Source organism: Trachurus japonicus, chromosome 3 (genome assembly GCF_045865225.1).
Source record: "Trachurus japonicus isolate A0001 chromosome 3, Traja_1.0".
NCBI lineage: Eukaryota > Metazoa > Chordata > Actinopteri > Carangiformes > Carangidae > Trachurus > Trachurus japonicus.
Window position 1 is genome coordinate 25,728,770 of NC_140909.1, and position 24,918 is coordinate 25,753,687.

At 42.4% G+C, this 24,918-nt stretch overlaps 1 protein-coding gene across 1 annotated transcript in view; it reads right to left on the minus strand.

The window, feature by feature from the left end:
• Positions 1–22,789, minus strand: part of znf536 (zinc finger protein 536) — a 115,085-nt gene extending 92,296 nt beyond the window's left edge. Inside the window, 2 exon segments of the mRNA XM_085767663.1 lie at positions 16,669–18,971; positions 22,463–22,789. Of these exon segments, the coding sequence (XP_085623789.1) occupies positions 16,669–18,970 (2,302 nt within the window). The 5' untranslated portion in view covers position 18,971; positions 22,463–22,789.
• Positions 22,790–24,918: the final 2,129 nt, after the last annotated feature.

The following is a 24,918-nucleotide window of genomic DNA, read 5'->3' on the forward strand; positions in this document are numbered from 1 at the left end:
GAGATAGGAGGAATGAGGAGGACCACTGGGGAGAAATGTGAGTCTTTCTCAACGAAAGCCCCGGATAAACCTGTGTCCTCAGGAGGGAAGGAGCTAACTTCTGGCAGCTGGATGGAGGCCCAGGGGTTAAAAAAAGGAAACCCCCAAATCTACACCAACGTCTCCTGAAAGTCTCAACCAGGGAACCTTCTGTGTCCTTGGTTGGTAAAGTTGTTGAGGAAAAAGACGGGGAATTTGTTGTCGTAGAAGAAAGGTGTGAAAGGAGTTGGGTTCCCCCTGGACATCACTTTTAAGGTTTGTCTGAAAGTCCTTGAATAACTTGTCTCCTACAGTAAAACGCCTCCTGATTTAGGAAGACCTGGAAGCTCCATGTGTATTACGAGCAGGGATCTTAATCTAGCTCTGAGAATGGCTGTCTGAGATCCTCACATGGAGATTTATGCTTCACACTGAGAGGATTCAAGAAACATTCACTTCCTATAACAACGCCACATAAACATATGTTCGCCGCGTGGACCATCGGGCGACATTTACTCGGGGGCAGAAAAAAGAATATAAGGAAGTTGTGAGAGATGACGAGACTTGGGTTCATTAGGAAGGCGCCTCATCAAGCACATGTTCAACACTTGGTCCATAAGGGAGCTATACCTGGGGCTGTCGCATTCGGAAGGTGTTACTCTAATAAGACAACAGTCGCTTTTATTTACAGCGAACACAAGGTGACATGAAACATGCATTAACACATCTTCTGTTGTGCCTTTGGTGAAACAAACACCTTTGTTATTTTGTAAACAAAACATCTCACTAACAGCCCCTTTTTGTGAGCTAAAGATACATTCAAATAACATATGCTCTTGACGGAAAAAAAAAGAAAAACACAATAAACACAATAGGTGTAAACCGTCTAAATTGCAATTGCACCACATCTTGGAAAACAAACACTTTGCTTTGTTACCAAGACAACTGAGATAATGTGATTCCTGCGGCATTGTCAGAACTGCTACTTGCTACATTATGCGTGACAAGCTTAAGAGTAGATCTAGAGGAATGAATGCACTGATTCAGACTCCAGCCTATTGCAGATAGAAGATAGTCCGGCAAACCACATTTGCATGGGTAACCTTGCCAAAGAGTTAAGCTCAGCAGCTAACATTGTCTCCATGATTGCAAAACCCGGGTTAGAAGTCGGCACTGATGTGCTCTAAGACTCTATAATGCTTGCTGTGATTTGACAGTTTAGTTACTGTTACTTCCCATTGCTAATGCTCAGCCCATGTGAATGAATGCAGTTCCATTCTGCTGGAGGATTTAAATGTGATCAGCTCCAACATTTGTTTTTAATATATCTATCTGGGCTAACAGCAAATTCATAATACAGCCTACAGCCCATATCCGCCTCTTTCCTCTTTGCCTTCCATGGCGACAAAATGAATTCAGCTCTGAACCTAATTAATCCACAAAGGTTTCATGTCTTAATCCCCAAAGTCAAGGGGGTTATTGTCCTCACAAATGAGGTCAGTGTTCCTCCCAGTGGAAATAAGGGGAAGAAGGAGCAAAACACTGGGAGTAAAGGAAGGGACAACGAATGCTTACAGAGTGGATTTCTTTTTCTTCAGCTCTCCTGGTGAATAGATGTGTGATACAGTGGCAAGAGGCCCTGCATATGGGGACCGGGGTTTCCTGCTATCGGCACAAGGATGGCTACACGCGTAGAGGTATCATGATGTGAAAAGGCCTGAACAGTTAACATGGCATCATGAAAGAAGAGCAGATAGAAACACAAACAGAGGACTGAAATGAATAGCACAGCATGACAGCAGCGAGAGAGGGAAAATTAAATGCCTGCCAATCTCCAGCACACAGACCTTTTGAACCAGGTGGATAAGAAAGCTGGTTCTGGTGGTAATTGTCACTAAGGCAAGTCACTGTCAAACTCTGAGGCGAAGAAGCATCATCCAAGTGTGACAGGACGATAGCCATGATACAGCCCTCCGTCTGGTGGGATGACAAGGGGGGATGTGACACACATGGCCACACCATGCTGCCTGAAGCGCAGTCACCACCAGTGGCCCACACAGGGTTTCTGTCGGGGACAAAGCCGAGCCAGCCAAAATGCTCGTCCGGCATCGGCGCTCTGTGGGTGCATTGTGGGCCCTGTCTCCGAAGACCAAGTGGCAGCCAAGGAAAGCGTGGACGATTGACCATGATAGTCCACATCTATACTCATTTACACCATCCTGATACGAGCTTTCCAGAGATCTTTTGAGTCATCCAATCAAGGCTTGGCTGAAGACAGGCAGGGGTGGGGTTGGGTTGGGTGGTGGTAGTTGTATGGTTGGTGGTGGCAGTGGCCGTGGGCGTGGGGATGCGGTGGGTCAGCCAATAGCAGCCATGTTGAGGGGCGGGTCAGCCAAAATGGAGGCTAGCTAGAAGAATAAAGTCCAAGATGATGTAATCAACAGCTTGGTGAAATCTGTTGCAGTCATAAGTCCGTCCACTGGACTGCATACAGCAGGCATGGAGCATCAGAGTAAGCCCAATGCCTGGAAAACAACGAGCTGGGAGAGAATGCTTAACCGCTCTGTATTATCTAATACTGCGTTTAAGATTTGCCGTAGCAATGATGTTTTACGCATTAAGTTGTACTAAGTTTCTGCCTCTCTGTGCAAATAACATATTTTGTTGGGGCGGTGTTCAGCTCACTGGGTAGAGCTGCCGCCCCATGTTGAGGCTCAGTCCTCGGTGCAGGCGGCCCCGGTTCAAGTCCCACGTCGGACGGCCCTTTCCTGCGTGTCATTCCCCCACTCTCTGCCTCCCCATTTTCCTGTCTCTCTCTCAACTGCACTATCAATAAAGGCAATAAAAGCCCCAAAAATATACTTAAAAAAAACAAACATATTTTGTTGATATAAAAGAAAATAATACAACCCCTGTAGAAAGCCAATATTGGAAATATAATGTTACTTTTTATTTCATGAATTTAGAAAATAAACAGTAACAATGGAATGTCGAAAAGTTTCATTACTTCATCAACTCCTCAGGCCTTAATTGACTTATTAGGATTTGTAAGGCAGGTCAAAAACTGTCATTAATTATTGTCAGCTGATGATAATTTCCAGAGGTGATAATTTCTCTGACTCTTCAAACCTTGAAGCCTCAACAGCACGAGCTTCTCCAAGCAACCGACTGAGGATCTGAGAGTGAAGCTAATAGATGCCTAGGAAGCAGGGGAGGCTATAAAAAGATATCAAAGCGCTTCAAGCTGGAAATTTAGCACTGTCTGAAATGTCACTGAGAAGATGGCAGTTAAGAGGGAAGTGTGAAAGTCAAGAAGACAACATCTTTTTGACTTCCCAACCAAAGGGAACCTGCAGGTTTGCTTTAGTTCACACAGGAAAAGTGTGTGTAATTTTGTCAAATCAAGTGACCAAGTGCTGACAAGGTGCCCAAACTTTTGCACATGCCAACATCACTGTTTTTTTTTCTACCTCATGAAATGAAGTTGCAATAACAGTTGAAGAAAGATTTATTCAAATGTGTTTTCACATGAAAAAAAAAAAAAATCAACAGACTGTCAAATTGGTGCAGGGTTGGTCTTGTCATCGTCTCCAGCATCACTTTTAGGTACAATCCCTTGAATACTGTATCCTGTCTACAAAGGATCTGCTCAAGTATGTTCGGAAAAAGCTTATTTCCCACAAATTGCTTTCTTTCTGTGTGATAAATGATGTGGCGACACAATATCATGAATACATCAAAAACATCAGCCGAAAAACCTGTGCTGTTTTTGATCACTGATAATTACTGTATCTGCACTCCAAGAAGACTGGAGGAGTAAACAATGTGAGAGTGAGCGCGCATTTGTGTGTGTCTCTCTCTTTCTGTGTACGTGAGTGTGTCAGTGTGTATGTTTGTGGATTGTAATTTCCAACTTCAGTGCGACTGGTGGAATAAAAAGTTTATATTGACATCTCGGCGCTGCTGAGTTTGAAACATGAGTTGAAACTGACAGAGGGAATTAAAATCTGTAAACGCCACATTTTCTGATGCCTAATTTGAAAATCAGCTGTCAGAGTTGGTGTTTGTTGATTTTTATCAACTCAAGGGTTATTACATTTCGAGAATGTGACAATTAAAAACCCCTCAATCATTCCCGTGAGCTTTCTATAACCATGAAAAGTTGAAAAGTGATATAAAGAGATGTGACAAAAGTAGATGAAAGTGCAGTTGGAAACTTTGAACCTCGTCTGTCAGGTCAAACTACAAAAGCCAAATCTAAATTCTAGTCTGAGTTACGACGACAACACGCTGTGTCCACGTCACTAATTTCAAATCATGCGGGGGGGAACGTTTGCTTGTCTGTACGTAAAACTTCTCCTTTTAGTAGATGAAAAGAAGACACTCTTATGTGAAGCAGAAGTGCCATCTGTGATGACTGTGTTAAAGTCTAAGAAGCCCACTCCTGGAATAAACAAAACTGGATAATAACTCTGACACCGGTTGGTGAAAAGCTCACTTGACTTCAAGATTGTGAAAGCAACGGTTACAAAGCTGTTTTCCTTTCTCCTTTTTTCCTTTTAACACCCACCCCCCTCCACACACACACACACACACACACACAGTCCTCACTGCCACCGCCTGCATGCCTCCCCTTCATCTCAGAGGATATATAGAGGAGAAAAAGATTTAAAAGCACTGGAAAAAAAGCTCAATTGTTTATTGATTTTATAATAGGCTTAGAGCAAGAGAAATAAAGTGGGGGGGGTGGTGGTGGGGTGGTGGTGTGGTCAACCACAGGCGATGGCGTGACAAACACGTGGCTTACAGGCAGGTAACAGCGGCTAGAGTCCAAATGCCAGGATATTGGCTTGAACCCTTTTTTCTCTTTCTCCAAACTCCCATTCATGGCAATGTTATCCTGCTTTTAAACCAGTGTAGACATAATCGCTCCACTCACAAACAGGGCACGGCCTCCTCGGTCTGAGAGTGTGTGTGTGTGTGTTATTTGGGGGGTGGGGGGGAGAGGGGAATGGAGGGGGGGTTGGGGGTGGCGTGGGCTGGGTGGGATAGAATGAAATAGCTCTGTATGGGAGTGTGACAACACAGGGGTGAGATAATGAAAAGGGAGTGTTGGTTAAATTTTGACCCTTGATAAAAGGTGGAAGTAATTAAAAAAAAAAAAGATTTAAAGTAAAAGAATATAGGTAGAATTTGGGGGCAAAAAAAGATGAGGGTTTTTTGAGCAGGCTTTTGTGAGTGTGTACAGCAGAGTGTATGTGTCTGCCTAAGAAGGAATGGGTGTGTGTAGGGTCTGATGTATGGATGATAACACTAATTAGCTCGTTTTGTTTGGGGCACAACACTCATTAAAAACCCAGTGGGGCCATTAAAGTTACCATCCCTCCAAACCATTGCTGCCACCATATCCATCTAGGCTGCTATCTCACCCAGCTCTCCCTCCTTTTAATGGTCTCTGCTTCAGGTTGTTGGGTTGAGCAAAGATTTGTGGGAGTCAGATCACTCCCCCTCTTCCTCTCTTCTCTTCCCCCCCGCCACCCACGTCCATATCTTTTGATTTCTATTTAAATCTCTCTCCTCTTCTCCTTTTCACCGCTGTCTCTCTTCCTCAACATCACTCACTTTCTCTCTCTTTCTCTCTTTGTCTCTGTCTGTCTTGCTCTACCACCTCCAGTCCGGGGCTACATGCTCCTTCCATACACTAACGACTGTTTGCTGAAAAGAAACTGGGGAGGGATTTGTGCTCCTCGCTCCCCACAAGGAGGAGGAGGAAGAGGGGGGTGATGGTTGTTTCCAAGCTTTACACAGCCATGTCGCTGTAATACCGACAAACCTCCCCATGATTCAGTGCGGCTTTGCCGTGCCATAAGGCACCCGTTACTCTGCAGCTGGAGAGACTAGAGGCGGAGAGGCCTGCCGGGATTAGACGAGCAGGTGTAGCATCCCGCTAAAAGATACAGCACAAAGCCATATTCGAGGCCATTTTCTCTGGGGCTAGCTATGCTAACGCTAACAGCTTCTGCTAAACTAAAACCAAGGGTTCAAGTCAATCCACTACAAATATTACTGCCACGATAATGTTTCATAGAAAAACATTTTCCAGGAAGTTTGTTTGGTTTGGTAACTGTCTGTGCTGTTATGTCAACTTCAATCAATAGTTCTATTGCTAAAACATGTCATTGTATTTTTCTTATTGTTAACAAATGCCATGAAAAAAAGCTGGGGAAAAACAAATGGATTTATCCTCCTAACAAGTATTGTCTAAGTTCTGAAAGCCGGATATATCTTATTTCCCTGCGCCATAAAGCTCCATTGTTGTTCAAAAACTATTAAGAACACTACAATGAGCCACAGGGTTGCAATGGGCGACCTGTCCCATCATAACCATGAAATTGGCCATTGAAACTGCTAATGGCCACAAGATCCTGGAACTAAACAGAGAATTTTCGCTCTCCTTTACTTGCTGCATTTCTACTAAACAGGACAAATTTACCCTTAAAAGTCCTGTGTGTTTCTAAATATGTGTTTATAGATTATAAAGCAGGTCTAGGTTCTTATTAAATAGTTGTCTGTATTCAAAAACTGAGGTGTCAAGACTTCTGTAACTTTGTGATGTCACAATGAAGCAGTGACCACTCTCAGTCATTCACAAAGCCTCATCTACCTGGACAGAACATTAAAACTTTGCAGAATTTGTTTTCTTAGTGTAAACCTGAAATCTACCATATTCAGAATGGAACGCATATAAAACAGACAGCCAATCAAAAGACAGGCTCTCTTCTGATTGGCTAACCCAACTGTTGTTACTAGAGCTCTAGAGTGAAGCCTGAGAGAGAAGATGTAAAATTACATTGAATTTTGATTCCTTAAACCAAAAATATATCTTCTTAGAGATCAACACTAAAAATTAAAGACAGGAAACAAATATGAGAAATGTGGGACCTTTAAATAGATCTAAAAGACATATTAAATCATACAGGCCTCTTTCAGTTTTGGGGAACACAGGGCCATATAGAGGCAGTCTGTGCAGTAAGTGGTTAGAAACACATTTGGTGAACCAGAGATTTTTTTTTATTATTTACTGGCAAAAATGCAGAAGATCTTAAAGCTCAACAGAGCAGAGAAACAATTTCAAAGATGAAACAAGATTAAAGAAAAATAAAGAATGTCAGCCAAAAACTATGAAGTGGTTCAACGCTGTTTCACTCCGCCTACTGCATGAACATGCACTAGTCCACCAAAATGTGTATCACTCAGTCACTGAATATAGATGCACCACTCACTCGTGTTTAATTAATGGTTGATAAAAACTACAGTACCTGGCTGTAAGAAAATTATTTGATGAAACAATACTTAACTATTTTAATATATATTTTATTATAGATTTGGGAAGAAGTCTTTTCATGAGACAATAAGGAAACTACAGAACGACACCAGCAGTTTCTTATAAAATCAGTGTAAACAGGCCTTTCCAGACACACATACACAGTACCCTCCTGTAATGTGTGTGCAGTGCTTAGCAAAGCTTACATGACACCACAAGCACATACTCTAAGTGCCCGGTCATATCCCGTACACTCCCTTTAGCCTCGCCGCTGAAAGGCAAGACTCTGAAAATATCCCTGGTCTCAGGTCTGGATATTAAGAGTGTTGATTAGATATATGAGTTTGCCATTTGCCCACGGAGCGTGGAGTGTCTCTGACAGAACTGGGGACCATATGGCTGGTGAGAGATTTCCCCCCCTCTCTTCCTCTTCGCGCAGCCTGACAGCTGGATGGCTGCTAACTGGGGACGAGGAAGCTTGGCAGCTGCAGCTGAGAGCAACGCTTTGATGCTGCTCACCCTTTTTCACTCTCTCTCTCCCTCTCTCTCTGTCTCTCTTCCTCTTCCTCTCTCTCCCTCTCTCTCTGTCTCTCTTCCTCTTCCTCTCTCTCTCACACACACACAGACACACACACACTGTCTCGGAGAAGAACCTACACACCCACTACCAACCAGTGTTAACTTTCTACAGGTTGGACAAGAGAAACAATACAAACAGGAGGAGGAAGTGAGCGTTAAGAGTCATGACTGAATCCTGCCGCGCTGTTCAATGTTGTATAGGTGGATCTGTCCCTTAGTTTTGCTCCTTACAACTAGATTTACTAGTGTAGTTATCTTTAACAACAACTACTTTGTTGGGTGGGTTCTAATGTTTTTAATAGATCTTTTAATAAACAATGACAAAGGATGAAAGATTTAAGTTTCTTCTGCTTTCCAAGATGTGTAAATCTGCTGTCGTGAACATGACAGCGCGAGGAGAGGAAGGAGGGAGTGCACCCATGGGTGAGAGGAGAGGTGGTGGGGGCTGCACTGAGGTGGAGGAGAGAAGAGGAGGAAGAGGAGGAGGGTGAAAAGGCCTCTGGGAACACATTAAGATGTACAACTGGCAAGTACAAAAAAGTCTTGGATTTTTTATTTCCCTTTTTTTCTCTCTCTCTTTTTGTGTTTTGACTCAAAGGGATCTTTCATCATTTCTTAAGCAAAAAAAAAAAAAAAAACTCCTTTGGATGTTTAGATGCAGATACCTGGATGCTTTGTGCCAAATGAAAGAAAACTCAATTCTTTCACATAAAAGTGTAACAGCAGGCAGGTGCTTTTTCTTTTTTTTTCGCCTTGTTTTGTTATTAATCTTGAACCTCATCTGCACCATGTTCATCGCACTTTAAAGTACAGCAATGTGTTTACAATGTGCATTTTTCTTCAATGAACGCAGCTTTACGTAAGTGCAGAATATACAATGCTTTTAATTGAGGTCACTACAGACTACTATGTCTGTTTCTTTGAAGAATAACACTGTTTATTCCAACTTCTCTCAGATCACAGACTCATCACAGTTCACACCAAGCGCTGCACAATATGAGAAAATGTAAGTGTGACCACAAGGTTTGACAAATGTCACGTAAAGTGTGACTAGTGTTTTTTTCATCCTCCCTTTATGCTTCTACACTTTCTAACCGTCTCTCAGACTACATGTCCAAACTGTAATCTCACTCTCTTTTTCCTCTCTATCCTTCCTTCCCATTTTACTCTTAACATCCCCCTTGTGTTCAGCTGCCACCTGATCCGAGTCTTCGAACGGCTGGCCTCCATGCCCTTCTCTGTTTTTTTCCCTTCTTCTCCCTCACTTTCTCCTCCCCTCTCACTCATTTGCCTTTACTGTACCCCCCCAACCCAACCACCACTACCACTCTCGCAATATATTCATCTCACTCTCTCCCTCTTTCTTTCTACCAGCAAAGCTCCTCCCATCCCTCCCCTTGTTGAAAGGCCCCCTGTTGCTGCTTTGCTATCAACCAGCCCTGAACTGGTGAACATGGTGTAGAGAGGAGAGGAGAGGAGAGGGAGAAGAGAGGGAGAAGAGAGGAGTGGAGAGGAGAGGAGAGGAGAGGAGAGGAGAGGAGAGGAGAGGAGAGGAGAGGAGAGGAGAGGAGAGGAGAGGAGAGGAGAGGAGAGGAGAGATGTATAAGAGTAGGAGGAACAGGGAAAGAGGGAGCGGAGATGGCTGGAGCCAAGAGGAGAGCAGCTGGGCACGGCTAACAGGGAATGATAATGACCTCAGAAATCTGCTGTTCGCTCCACAACAATAGGGTGCTCAGTCGCCTGGAAAATTGTGTTCATCAGCTAGCTCTGCTCACTTACTAATTGACATTGCCAAATATTTTAAGAACAATTGGAAAGTGGCAGGGTGAGAGAGTGAAAAAAACCAAAGCCAGAGATCTTAATCCCTGGACTTAATTCCTCCCTCACTTTTTGCTTCTCCTTTTTTTCCCCCTTTCTCTCCCTCCCTCTCTCTCTCTCTCTCATTCCTCCTCTCTCTCTCTCTCTCTTTTGTGATGAGGAGATAGCTACAACTAAGAAAAAAAGCACATTTTTCATGTTGCTCTCTGCTCTCATGTCAGCACCCTGATGTTGATACAAAAGGCTTTTTATGTGACCTGTCAATGGGGTTAAGAGGAAGAGATTGGGGGGTAGGGGTCGGAGGGGGTTTGGATGGGCGAGGGGGGCGAAGGGTGGGGGCGGCAAAAATAGAGAATGACAGAGCAAGGAAGAAGAGAAGCACAAAAAGCGGAGGGAAAGCATGAGAAAGTGAAATAAAAGAGCATGTAGGAGATTCCCTCGTCATGGTATCACATGCCTGGCTTCCATTTTTAATGAGGCAAAGGTCAATGTATTCTCTTGCTCTTTCACTTACAGGAGGAACCCCAATCATCAGCCCAAGTTAACTTGTTCAAACAAAGCCCCCCCCACACACACACACACACACACACACACACACACACACCCACCACCACCACGTCTGGCCCTGGTCTATCCACCATCCAGCGCTGTCCATTTGCATTCCTTGACCAAGAACCCTGCCTCATTTCACAGGAATCCCACACTGACAGAGTCAGACAGCTGTCACCAGACAGAGAAAAGGGAACTTGGCGTTCACCCTCATTCAGCTTTGCCCACTCTCCCTCCTTCCCTCCCTCCCTCCCTCCATCCGTTAAGCACACACACATAAACAATCAAAAGAAGATAAACTTTGCTGTTTTTTTGTTGTTTTTTTTAGCCAGTGTAGTTTGACTGAAAGAGCGACAAACGCCTGCTCAGCCTGAATCTGTGCATTTTTTATGTGTGTCCTCAGGTTGAGACTCAGTAAACACACTCAGGACTGCATACAAGTTGTGACTGTGATGTTAATTCATGTCTTTCTTTTACTCTCGCTTTCTTTTCTTTTTTTTTCTCAAGTCTCTTTCTCTGGTGTGTTCAAGGCGAATTCAAGTTAAGTTCCTCCTGCATTTCAAAAACTACTCTTACCCATCTCCTCTTCCTCTTCCTCCTGCATTTTGCGAGTCAACTTCTCTTTCCTCTATTTTTGCTCAGTTTCAGCAATGACACCGGAGAAGATAGCTTGTTGATGTATTAAGAATATTAATATGCAAACAGTCTACCTGACGGAGTAAGGCAGCCTTCTGTTATGGAAAGATAAATATTATGTTTTAATTATAAAAACATAAAACAGAAACGGGGGGGAAGACAGAGGAAGGGGGAGGAGGTGTGGAGGTGTGTATGCGCCTGAGTGTGTGCGTGTGGGTAAGCCAAGGAATCTTGTTCTAGGAGAAAGGTACGCTATGTTTTGGCAAAGATTTGGAGTTGAAAAGAGTGGATGGCATAATGTGATGCTGTTTACGGAGGAATGTGATGCCCTGTCATCTCTCGACTCAGTCTCTTCCTTCTGGATTGCCCGTGTCATTTTTTTCTTCACCTCTCCTCCACTCTCTCAACAGTCTTTTTTCTAGTCTTTTTCTTCCTTCTGTCCCCGCTTCATAACCAAATGGGGAATCCTAACGTGATCATTAAGACATAAAACGGGCTGATAAATGTTTCATAAGAACAAGACTAGCCACTGATAGCCACCCAGGAATACTGAGGAGCAAACCGAGTCTTGCAGTCCTTCTTTCGCTCAAACGCACTCGTCGGAATACAATTGGAATTTTAAAATATCTAAAAAGCCTGGGCTAATTCCCACCATGGGTAATATTTACAAATTGAGTCTGAGAGACGGGGTAGGAGAGAGAAAAAGAGAGAGCAAGGAAGGAAGAAAGAAATCAAATGAACTGTGCAAGGAAAAAGAGAAAGAAGAACAGAGAAATAAATTGCCCTTTTATATTGTGCAAGCGTGTACAAAAATACTAAGTCTGCATTTATCCGAGACATGTCAATCAGCACAGCACACTGACAATTAGTGCGTTTGAATAGAACTTTTATCATTTACCAGACACCAGAGTCCTGACCTACTGTACAAAAATACAGCTCGGGGAATGAATGTGCCTGTAATACAATGACTGTCTATTTAAGTTTGGTGACACATAAAAAATACAGATATGACAGGCCAGGCTCCTTCAAATGAGCGGGGGGTAGAAAGCTCAGGTTTTGTAACCATTGAGTTCTCTGATTATAGAGAGAAGAAGAATAGTGTGAAGGGTTGGGGGTGGGTGGGGCGGGGGGGTATAGAAGAACGGATGTCAATTACAAAGACAAAATAATTTATGCAGAGCGGAGAAATGGGAAAAAAATCAGAGACATAATTCATTATTTTTTAATGCACATAGTTTTACACACATATATTATGGTGCACACACTCACAGAGGGCTGGCCTCATTTTACAGTTTGGTTTGAGGTGGAAAAGTAGAACTGTAGTGAGGAGATATATGTTATTTGTTTTGGTGTTCCATAGTCAAACCATCAGACAATGAGAGATTGATTTATTTCCTCTCCCAAGTTCATTTGTGTATTCAGTAGCCTACATGTATATAGTAGATTGCAAATTCATTTGCTCTTTGTTCATTCTAGCACCTCATTGACTTTTTCTTCAAAGTGAACTTTTTTTCATGTTCTCATTTACAGACATAAGCTGGGACAGATTCACTGACTTGGCTATGCTGAACACAATCAAATGTTAACTGTTTGCAATTATGTTTGTTTTTGATCATACTGAACACTCTTCACTTACTCATGTACATACAATTTTCAGTTCACCCTAAAAAGACATAGGCCACATTTAACTTTACACTACACCACAGGCAGTGGACCTGAGGCAGTGCTGCCTGGGTGCTGACTGAGCAGCTTGTAAACCCACTGTAACTAAAGCTCTTGGGAACTAGTAGGTAAAAAGCTGTTAATGCTAACGCTAGCTAAACAGCATTGCGAGGCCCCCCGTCTGACATGAACAAATATCTTAAAAACTACCAAATAGCTGACATGGAGCTGCCGACCCAGAGTGGTCATGTAAACCCAAGATGAACTACATCAGATTATCTCAAATTGATGCTCGGGTGTCGAGTCATTAGCTACAAATTTCTTAAGAGAATCTGTAACACTACACACACAGTACACACTGTATGGTGAGACAGGGAAGGCGCAACATTCCCGCCTTGAACAGGCTGTGTAAAAAGGGCTTAAGGTGTGTAAATCCTAGATCATTTGAAAGTACAGTATGGATACATCCCTTGGTTCATTTTTACACAGTTCTCCGAGAACATTCAGAACCCACAATATTTGGTCAATGAATAAACTGTCCTGACACTGAATGGTTACTCTCTATGCCCATGGATGTATTTATTCTTTTGTTTTATTACATATTTCATAGTATTCATAATACTCATAATCCTCAGAAGGTATTTCTGCTGGTATTGACAACACGTTGGCTAATATTAGCTAGTTAGACTGGATTTGTCACGTTGCATATTCATAGCAGTATGGATCTTGTTCAAGTCTACTTTATTTCTGTTTTAATGACACAGTAATTACACTGTAACAGTTTGTCTGCATGTGTAATTACGCCCCCATTGTACTGTCGCAATTAGATGAATATCCACGCTTTATAACCTAAGGCGTCAAGTTGGCAAATCCAATTTCAATTTGTATGAAGCAAGCATTTTGCCTGCTTGTTTGAGCCACGGTAAAGACCAGGGATATGCAGGCTAATCCTCACCATGTTAAAATGCTGTTCCTCTTAAAGAAAAAAAATGTAGACATGGGGGATTCTCTGGAGAGAAAGAGAGAGAGAGAGAGAAAGAGAGAGCTAGAGGGAGCATTTGGAGTCTTTTACAGCCCGGAGCCAAGAGGTGGGAGTGAGGTTTAGGAATAGTGGGAAGGTTGTGGAAGTGCGTGTAAGAAGGAATTCTGCTGCTTTAGGCCTTGTATAGTGCAGAAAAGCCTATTTTTTACACATTCAGCTACATTTCGCCCGCTCTATGGCAGCAGAACGGGGGAGACACTATCGTACAAAATGAGGATTTTTAATGGTGGGTTACGGGATGTAAGAGCTGGCACAAAAAAGGCAAAGCTTTCCAACGCAATGGTCTATTTAAGATGCGATGAGCTGTATTCCCCCGACAGGTCTACCTGTTGCTGAACCTCCCTAACATGCAACGTGTTTTCTCTAAACACAGTTTTCTTTGAGGCATGATCATCACAGGAAACAATAATGATGTAGTGAAGTCAGCCCAAGGATAACTAAACAAAAAAAAAGGATGGTGATGGGCATAAATGTAATTACCTCTTTGTTTACTGTTTAAAAAGAGAAAAAGAAAGACAGAATTTTATTGAATAAGAAGCATGCTCAAGGTTAGCTGCTGAGCTATCCTGTAACAAGGAAGGTCTTTAAAGGACATCTCTGACAGAGGCCTTTGTTTTTCTGCTCTTTTTCTTCCTCACTTCTTTCTTTTTGTCTCACGTTGCTTTTAAACAAGTGCCGTCTCAAAGACAAAAGCGGCGGAGTTGACCTTCTTTCACAGTTGAGATGTTATTGTTGATTACTATAATTTAAGTTTAACTCAAAATTGCTGTGGGTAGGTGGCGGGGCAGAGGCTCTCACATAGACAGATGCATTCTTGTCTGCAGGTGCACACACACACAGTTGGAGAGAATTACAAGCTTTTCTTTTTTAAACGTGACATATTAAGATAAAGACAATGGTACAGTAGCCACATCCTGTTCACAACAGAAGAGAGTGATATGCACACATACTGTAAAGCACATAACCCCCTCTCTGTTTCTCACACACACAGAAACACACACGCACACAACAAAACATGCATACAGAGGAGAAGCATGACACCTTTCTCCACATGAGACTCAGACACATTTTTTCTCACACATCAAAGCTTCTAATTTGAGAGTCCCTGAGCTCCTAATGTGAATCACATTGTGTAAGTTGCGAAGAAAGACAAGTTTCACTACTTCTGAATCAAAAAACAGGAAGTAGCAAAACAAGCATATTTAACATTTTCATGTGTCAAATCTGTTTACTTCTCAAATTTAAAAGTGTATTTCTCAGATCAAGTGCTTGCTTATTAATTTTATTCTAAAAACTTTAAAAAAAAAAGTATATTCATCAGCTTTACCACACTCACTAGCTGCTACAGTTTGACATCCTGTTTTGGCACAAATCTCAGTGTAAGGACAGCCTTTGAGATAGGACAGTGGAAGACTGACAGAGTTTCAATAGCGCCTGTTAATCTCTGTGACTACCTGTACACAAACCATACACATATGCACAAACAGCAGGAAGGCCTTGTGGAGACCAACTTGCTTTTTTGTACAATGTTACCAACACGTATCTTAATTTATTTTTCGACTTATATTTCTGTCTTTAATCCTGCCCTCCTTCTCCAAAAAATAATGACTAGGGGGCGAGATTTAACCACTCAACGAAATCTAATGCATTCATTTGTGCTTTGTTAGCATTTGCTGGTAAATTCTACTAGTTTTATTTGTCAATTATTATTTTAATTCACTTTTTTTATACTGCACACTCATTGTTAATACAGTACTTCTGAAGCTGTTGAAACACCACAAGCTGTACCCATCAGATTCAAAGTGCTTGAGTCAAAAGAGACATACAGAGAGAGGGAGAGAGAGACAGATGGAGAGAGAAACTTCCAGCATTAAAATTCAGAAGATAATTACATCCGCTACACCCCCACCCTGTTGAGAAAGTGTTATGTTTAATAGTCTCTATAAAGAAAATAGGTTTTTATCTCACTCTCATTTTCATTAATTCCTAATTGGGGTGGGGGGTTGTCTGTTATTATTTCTTAGATTAAAATAAACATAGCCTATCCCATGTTCAAACCCATCACACTACACGGGCATGATAAGGACTTTATGCCTCTGTGAATAAATAAACAATTTCGTCTCCACTGGTGGAATTAAGTTGCTTACAGCCTTAAGCTAAGCCACTCTGATTTATATTTATATTTATTTATATTTTTCCTCATAGGACTTAAAAGCACATCCTTGCTTTTGCAAATGAAGTTCACAAATTTTTTTTTGACCTGTTTTATATGTATAGCTTTAATTAGTGTCTTGTTTAGCTTAAACCGACTGATTATCGCATAGTCGTGACCTAATTACCACGCATGTACTTAACGCCAGAATAGTGCCCTGAGGAGCAAGCGAAAGTTACCTTTAAAAACTTGTGTAATCATTAGCAACGAGCCTCCCTTAATCCCACTAAACATACACTTATCTAGCCCCGGCCGGCCTGTATTTGCCGGGAAGTGAGAGGGGAGGGGTATGGTTGTCTCCAACATGTTTATTAAAGACATTTATTAATCGCTGTGGTTAAAACGAGTTCGTCCCCACGCTCCCAGTCTTTACTCAGTGTTCCACAGGGATCTACAGTAGGCCGCTAACCTGCAAAATGTGGATGCAGTGGTGGGGCAGGTTTCTTCCTGGTTTGTGCTCTCTCGAGCCTTGTGTTTGGTTTAATGTGAATTGTGGCAACAAGCAATGTCAGGGGACTGTTGTTACCATGTACAGCATAATTTAAGTATCTAAGTTATGTGAAGAATGTGGAGTTCTGATTCTTTGGAGGGTGTTTGGATACATTTTGATCCCAGTTTTAAAGAGAGGGATTTGACACACTATTATGGCTACACAATTAGAGAGCTTGCTAAAAAACTACAGATAAAAATGTGGGACAGTAATAATGCAAAATCTAATGAATGAATAAAAAAACTTCCCCGGTTTATGTCAACAGATAAATTTAGCTTTCCATTTAGACTGATCAAAGAATTCAAGTAATACCATTTATTCTCTGACTTGTCTCTTACCTGAAGATGGTGAGGAGGGATGTGGGCTGTCATCCTGGACACTTCCAGTCTGGGAGTGTCCTCCTCCAGCTCCGCTCTCTTCTGTCACATTGGAGGAACCAGGGGTGGTGGAGCGACTGATTGACTGGGACTCAGGATCGCTGGCTGACCCGCGGCGTTCATCCAGACTCTGTTGCTGGAGCACTTCGTCAATGCCTCTCCTGTCCTTGCCATGGATGCGGGAGTGGACAACCATCTGATGATAGGTTCTAAAGATGCGGCCACAGTCAGGGCACTCTGAAGGCTTCTCCTTTAGGCTGGAGAGGCTGGAGAGGCTGTAGTCAATGTTTGGGCTTCCCAAGCCGGCCAAGGCTCCAGGAGCCTCAGCACTACCATGGTGAGACATTAAGTCACGGTGACTGTCAAAGCCTCTTCCATCCTCCTTCATTGACATCATGGCCCCGCTGGCCTTGGTTCCCTGCAAGGCCTCTGAGAGCTGCTTCTGCTTTGAGCTATCATTGGAAGAAATCAAGGAGTAGTCTTGTTTATCCTTTGAGAAAGAAGCCAAGGCCCCAGTACTACCCATATCATCTTCTTGGCCTGGGGCTATGTGGTGCTGGTGCTGGTGCTGGTGCTGCTCCTTGGGCATGAAGGCCCTATCCATGGCCATGCCACGAGCCATTATCTGCCAGGCTTGGTAGCTACTGAGGGAATCCATCTCTGCCACTTTTGCAGCTGCCTGCAGGCGCTCCATGCAGCTCGACTTCAGTGGTGGCACAAGGTTTAGACAGCCCAGGAGTGAGCGCTTCTCATTTTCACCCAGCCCATGGCCCATACCTCCTGCCATTGGCCCCAGCAGTTTCCCTAACATCTCTTTTTCCTTCATGGCTATCCCTGCTTTAGCCAACATCTGGTGCTGCTCACTCAGACCTTGTTTGTCTGGAGAAAGAAAGCCCCCCTGAAGACAGGAGATGTAGCGAGAGTAAAGGTTGGCATGAGCTTCTTGAGCCAGATTGGTCATGCTATTGACGGCAGCAATGTCTTGCTCACTGGGCTGGGGCGGCTTGCTCTTGATGGCCAACTTGTTCAGATGTACCTTCATATGGTTCTTGAGGAACCACGGTTCCTTAAAGCGACGGCCACAGATTTGGCAGCAGTGTTCAAAGGAGTCCTTGTGCTTGCGCATGTGACCCTTAAGGAACCAAGCTTGGCTGAACACCTGTCCACAAACATCACAGCGGAATTCGGTGGCCGTTTGCGTGCCGCCAGAACCAGTGCCACCCTGGCCCTGTGTGGTCTCAGCAGTGATGTGGGCCTTCTCTACATGACTTATCAGCTCCTCTTCATGGGAGGCAGCAAACTCACACAGAGTACATTTGTAGGGCTTGTGGAGTATGCGAATGTGGCGGTCCAGCTCCTCACGCTTCTTGAACTTCCCTTTGCAGAAGGTGCAGCGGAAGCCTGTAGTTGGGTTCAGGGACTGTTCATCCTGGGTGCCAGCTGGCTTGGGTGAAGAGGAAGGCTGGGAAACTGTGTCTGCGGTGGCAAGACCAGAGGGGGGAAGGATACCACAGGCTGAGCCTAGTTGCTGCTGATGGGTGTTAGAGCTGTTATTGAGACCCAGATGGGGTGTTGGAGGTGTCTGGAGGAGACTGCCACTCCCTCTCATCTGCTTGTCCCTCAGAATGGCCCTTTCCTCCAGTTCATGGAGCAGTCTATTCTCCTCTCGGACACGGCCACGGCCCTTCCCAAGATTACCCAACTTATGGGTGCGGAGGTGGATCTTCAAGTTGCCCTTTTGAGCAGCTCGGTGGTCACAGTAGGGGCACTTGAAAGGCTTCTCTCCTGTGTGTGTGCGCATGTGCAGTGACAAGATGCTGTTAAAACGGAAGCGCTTGCCACATAAAGGACAGGGATACTTCCTATTCTTGCGGGCATCATCTTCAATATCATTCATCTGGGACATGATGCCCAAGTTCTGGCCATTAAGAAATTGCTGCAGGTCAACGCGTCCGTTCAGCCCACTTAGTGCCCCTGCGTCAATATCTCGGTTGAGTTGATTAGCTAGCAGGGCCATTTGACTGCTTATAGGTTGACTAGCCAGGGCTGCGTGGTGGGTCTTCTCGTCCAAAGGTGTAGCTGCTTTCTCTTCAGGGATCTGTTGTGGGCGGTGTAGGTCAGGGAAGGCGTGTCCTAGCTGGGCAGTAAGCTGGTGAAGCTTTTGACTTATGGGGTAGCGGCCATTCAAGACTGCACTGCTCAGATGGGCATCAGCATCAGGCACAGCTGATGACACACCAAGACACAAACTAGAGTCCTCCATCCTGTAAAACAAGACAAAACAGGAGGTGCCACATTAGAAATAATAGAACTGCAGAATTAGAAATATTGCATTTCAAAACAACGTATGTTTTCAATGGCACTGAAGGGCCATGTGACAATGGTCCGACCAAACAGCCAGAAATATTGCTACTACATTTAAGGAAAACAGCACCTGTCCTGAATTTTTTTTTGTCTTTGACACACAGAACATCACCTGAATTGTTAGCACCGAGGGCCTGGAAAAAGCTGTGACTCTGTAGAACTTTTTCAAAATGTAACACCATTTTGGATGGAATAATTACCCTGTAAACACAGTCAGCAGTGTATAATTAAACTACTTGTGCCCATCCTATCAGAATTCTTCCAATTACATGCCTTAATGAAATGGAGCAACGGCATTGTCAGGAAGCCACCGCAATACTACAATTATGATATTAACAATAGCACTTAAAACCAAGGGGTTACTCCAGTAAACACAACACTCTTATCTTGGTGCAATGACACTTGTCTTGGCGCAATATTCCATTAAAGAACCATAGTACATTTGATCTGAATCACTTTGCTTCTGCTTTTTTCTACTCTCCCAATTCTCTCTCTGTCTATCCTCTTTTCCACAACTCGTTTACAGCTCCTAGGGAGGAGGAAACACAGTTTTCTGTGCAGTAAAAAACTGAAGGTAAGATAAGCACACCCTCCACTCTGAGAGAAATAAGCAGGTAGCACTTGTTTTGTTGTGTTCACTCTATCTACTGCATGATACATGCCAACTGAAATATATCATGACTTTATGAACATGCTGTATTATCACTGTAAGTGTTTTCATTTCATATGTACAACGTCAGTGCATAAATAATATTTTTTTTAAAGAATAGCATTGATTTTAATGCAGATCCATCTGCTCTCCAGATGGTGAGGTATAAACATCTATCTGAACACTTCCTCTAGCTGCTGACTGGGGTCAAACCCTCAGAAACAATAACCACGGTTCTGCTTTGGTCAACAAAATATTGTACAATATCTCATTACACTGATTAGTATGCTGCCTGGTAACGGTGGCAGCCACAGTGCTGTTACACATTATTGTAATCATCAAAAAGCCTTTCATGGGGAGGCAAAGTGCAGGCATTAGGTGAGTTCACATGCAAGAAAAGGTGGTATCATTTTTGACGGCGTATGGGCCCAATCTGGCAGCATGAGGGGCACACCCACATTAAATATGTTCACACATGTTCAGTATACACTTTACAGGTACGAAGGGCAACTAGGGTCCTGCCAGACTCTGTCTTTCTGTTTCTCTCTCTCCACCTACAGTATGTTTCTACAGCATGGAGGACTCTGCATTCATTGTGCCAGGCTCATTTGTTTTCTCATTCATTTGAATTTTTTTCTCTCTCTCTTTCTCTCTCTCTCCCATCAGTAGGAGGTTAGTAGACATAGGGGGTGCCTGTTCTTTGAGACACTGGCCCCTCCAACACATTGTTGATGGTTGGATTCTTATCTTGAGGACATGAATTAGAGACTGTGACCAGCTTCCACTTGTGTTTAAAGGAATGTGACACTTGTGGGCTGCCTTTTGAATTCTCCCCACAAGTATGATGGAGAAATTCTACTGAATTCATCACCAATATAATGGCCATGCTATGTTTTGCAGACTTACGTCTCAAAGCGAGATGGGCTGCTGTCAAAGCCTACTTAAATCTATGACATATCTTACGATTGTGTTTTCAGCTAAGAAATAACACATCTTAATAAAAACTAAACTTATATCAAACTAATTGGGCTTTTTCTCAGTAGTGTAAATGAAGTAAATGAAGCCTTAAAAGTTAATACAAACAATCAATCAGATCAAACTGTTACAACACACTCTGATTTCTTTTTGTTTGAAAGTTTGACATCTATAAGAATAATGTATTATGTTATACCAAAATAACAACACCACAAAGTTACAGAAGTCTTGACAGGTTATTTTAAGTATCAGTTTCTGAACACAGCTGTGTAAATTCTCTGCGGACTGAGGCATGCATACTTTTAACCCAGACTTGCATTATATTCTACAGAGACATGGAAATCTAAAAACAATATGGGAGCTTTTACTGCCATGCAGGAAGTAGCGCTGTATACTGCAGTCAGAATGGTGAGAAAGAGACAATTAAGGAAGACAGACCCTGAAACTATTAGAGGAACAGAACGAGACCATGGTTTCAAAATGAGTTTGGTCCCTGTATAGCTGCTTTAAGATGAACTGGACAGAAGGCAAAAGCAAAGTGAACAAGTGCAACACATTGGTGGGAAATTGTGCAACAGTGTTGGGATGAACTTTCCTAACAATATTTATTTTCCTTTGTAGAAAGAAAGAAAGAAAGAAAGAAAGAAAGAAAGAAAGAAAGAAAGAAAGAAAGAAAGAAAGAAAGAAAGAAAGAAAGAAAGAAAGAAAGAAAGAAAGAAAAAGTGTATTCAGCTGTATCAAAAGATTATATTAAATGTAAGATTTAAAATTCATCTTTCTTAAAATCATCTTCATGAATCTATGTTTACCATACACTCAGGCAATAGACTTTGTAAATGTCAAACATATATATATATATATATATATATATATACACACACATAAATATATACTGTATATATAGACGTCGTACATACATATATTCATAAATATAAACACACATACTATAGGATAGATGTGTACAATAATACAGGGAAAGAATTGCAAAGAAAGATAAAACTTTGTTAGGCTGCTTTAAATGACTTAGTTTTTAAATTGTATTTATGTGACACCCCAGCTTCCATCACCAGGCGTGCTTATATCGGCGAAGACCTTATTTGAATGGGCCTTTTTTACAGAGACGGCTGCCTTTTGGAATAGAAATCTGTGATTTAAACTAGGCTGATGAGCTGTTGCTCATTTGGGGAGATAGCAGCTTGCCCTTTTCTTCAATTTGATTTCTGCCTTTATCTTTAACATATAACAAAGGCAGATAGACAATGGAATAATGTGAAATGAACTGACGAATCCAGTTTGTGTTTTTTATAAACGTATCCTGGCTGACGAGCGTATGCAAATGAGGCACATTAATATGCTTGCTTTGCTCCCGAGTCATTTTATATTTTTTCCCCTGATTAAAAAGGACATTTCTTATGTGACATCCCCCCTCTGCTCATATCAACACACACATGCAAGGGAATTTGAGGGTGGTGTAAAAGCAGGAACGCATATGCACACACACACGCGCATGCACGCACACATCCCCTTTGACTACAGACAACAATTCAATATGCGAATGCCCTCTAAAAGACACGGTGAGTGTGTTGCAACTCACCCAGTGCTATCAAATGACTGCCTACAGAAATCACGTCAACAACTCTCTCTTTTTTTGACATCCTTACTGTTTCTGTTGCAGAATACACAGTGTACAGAATGTACAAAAGAAAACAACTCCACACAATGATATAATGCTTTCAGAAGATCAAGGCTAAGGATTGTCACTCTTACCCGTTGAATTAAGGAAAGACCTGGGGCCACTGTGACTCTGCCACGGCTGCGTAGCCTGTGTAGGATCCATTGTGAACAACACATCCACTGTGTAGCTTTACACTTCTGCCGTATCTTTGTGCCGTTATTCTAACCTGTATAACCTTATTATTTCCTGGCATGTAGAGCAATGCTGCCTCATTAAAACTACTGGTTCCTCTGATACCTCTAAAACCACAAAGACTTCCTTTCGCATTTTCTCACGATGGTTCAGTTGTTGTCTTTATAGTTTGTGGTTTAATATTCAGCAAAGCACCACGTGCACCCGTAAACACTGAAAATCTGCCGTACATATACACATACATACACGCACAGAGAAACTAATGTCACTCTGCTTCTCTTAATGCATTTTTCTTCTCTGCTCCTTTTCTCTTCAAGCCTCAGCTTAATTATAAGTGGTATCTGTAATACAATGGAAGTGTATTTCAGCATTTGAATGTGCTCAGTTCATTTCTGTCTTTATCAATAGTAGCGAGCATCATAAATGCATATGGGATTTTCTTTTTGTGCTCCTCTCTAATTGTAACCATATAAATTATTGAAGTATGTGAAAAGCAGTTTCAATATTAGAAAGAGATACCTATTATAAATTCAAATTAAAGTCAGCAATTTCAAACAAAATTCTTGATTCACAAGGCCTTGAGTTTGTCATAAAACTTTCTTCTGGCATTTAAGACACAATATGGGAGGGGGGACTTAAGGATCGAAAAGCCATTAGTTGGACTTTACTTTGTTATTTTGGCATGTATCGACACCAAAGCTATCGATTAATCACAATGCAATACCTCATTTAGTCCTAATGAACAAACTCACTGCGTTAAACAAATCAATCATTATTAACAATGTGCTGAATTCCATCATATTTGCACCAAATCATTAATGAGACGACTGAGTTGCTGCAGCAATCAGATGTTGAAGGGACAGTGTGGATGTTTACCATATGTTACATGTACTGAAAGCTGCAGGTTGTTATGAGCTATTCAAAAGCTGTAAATCTGCTTTCAAAGTACGAACACAGAGCTTCTTCATCTTTTCAAAGATCTGTTACTTTTCCTTTTTTTTTCAAGAAAAGTTTAGTTTCGTTGGAATTAGAGCGATTAGAGCGGGAAGGTAAAACAGACCAGATATGCATTTTTTTTCCCTTCTGGCTTGTGGTTTGTTCTGATGCAGGTGGTCTTTGCAAGGTATTTAATTAATCTAATAAAAAAAGCTGCCTTGTTTTCCTTCCCCTCTGTCTCGCTCTCGCTCTTTGACTTCACTGCATTATTACTTTCTGTAATGAGGCGAAAACACTCTGAACTGTACACGGAAGGCAGTCACACACAACCCGTACCAGATTCTATCCTAACTCTATCCCATGCCTGAAGCCTCCTCTTGATCAAAACTCATAACTTTGCACGATCAAATAGACGTGAAGTTTCAGAAATTGATCTTTTCTATTTTGAAGAAGAAATAAAAAAGCAGAGTTGCAGACGTGATCGCCATTAGATCTAATTGAGTTTTAATTTTAAAAGTAGTGATTGTTGAAGTTGTTTTTTGTTTGTTTTTGTTTTATTTTATGCATATGAGCATACAAACTTTACGAGAAAACTAATGCATTCATACATATATTAAGTGTATGGATGAATACTGTATGTGCTCCAAGTTCTTATTGGCTGGACAAAAGTGTGTGTGTGTGTGAGCACCATCCAAAATACACTACTGCCAAGACAAAAAAAGGAGACGTAATATTTTACATGACCACAGGATATCCAACAGTTTCAAATGTATGAATAACACTAAATTAACATAGCGCCTTACTCTGCTTTAACACAGAGAAAATAACAGCAAGGGAGCGAGGGATGTACTGAGACCAAGGGCTCAATAGATGCAGTGACAAATGAGTGAATGAACAGGAGCCTCTGCCTCTCCCTCTTTCTACTGAACAATATGTCATTGAGGGCTGTTTAAGAGGTCCTGTCAACAGGTAGTTCAACTTTCAGCTCATCCCTGCTGATCAGTGGGAGCCTTCCTGACAGCGAGAAAAGAAAGACACCGGGAGAGAGCAAGAGAGAGAGAAAGAAGAATGTTTTTGGTCTTTTTATCCGTCCGTCGCTCTGACAGCCTTGCAGGGGATGCCATGGGAGGAAGATCAATGCAGGACAAGCGGATTCCCACAGTTCATTGTTCTGGGCCAGCCAAATCATCTTCCCAAGACGGCCGGGAGCTCAAAGCTTCCCTTTATGATAACCATCCCTGGTATTATTCCCACTATGATGATGATGACCTGCAGATGTCTCTGTCTCTGTGTGTGTGTGAGGGTATGTGTGTGTGTGAGTGTGTGTGCATGTACATCTGTGAACACCTCTCCCCTCCTGAGCGCGCTACAATAGTGGTCACAGTGGCGCGGACAGACCCCTGCAGCAGCGAATAAAGCA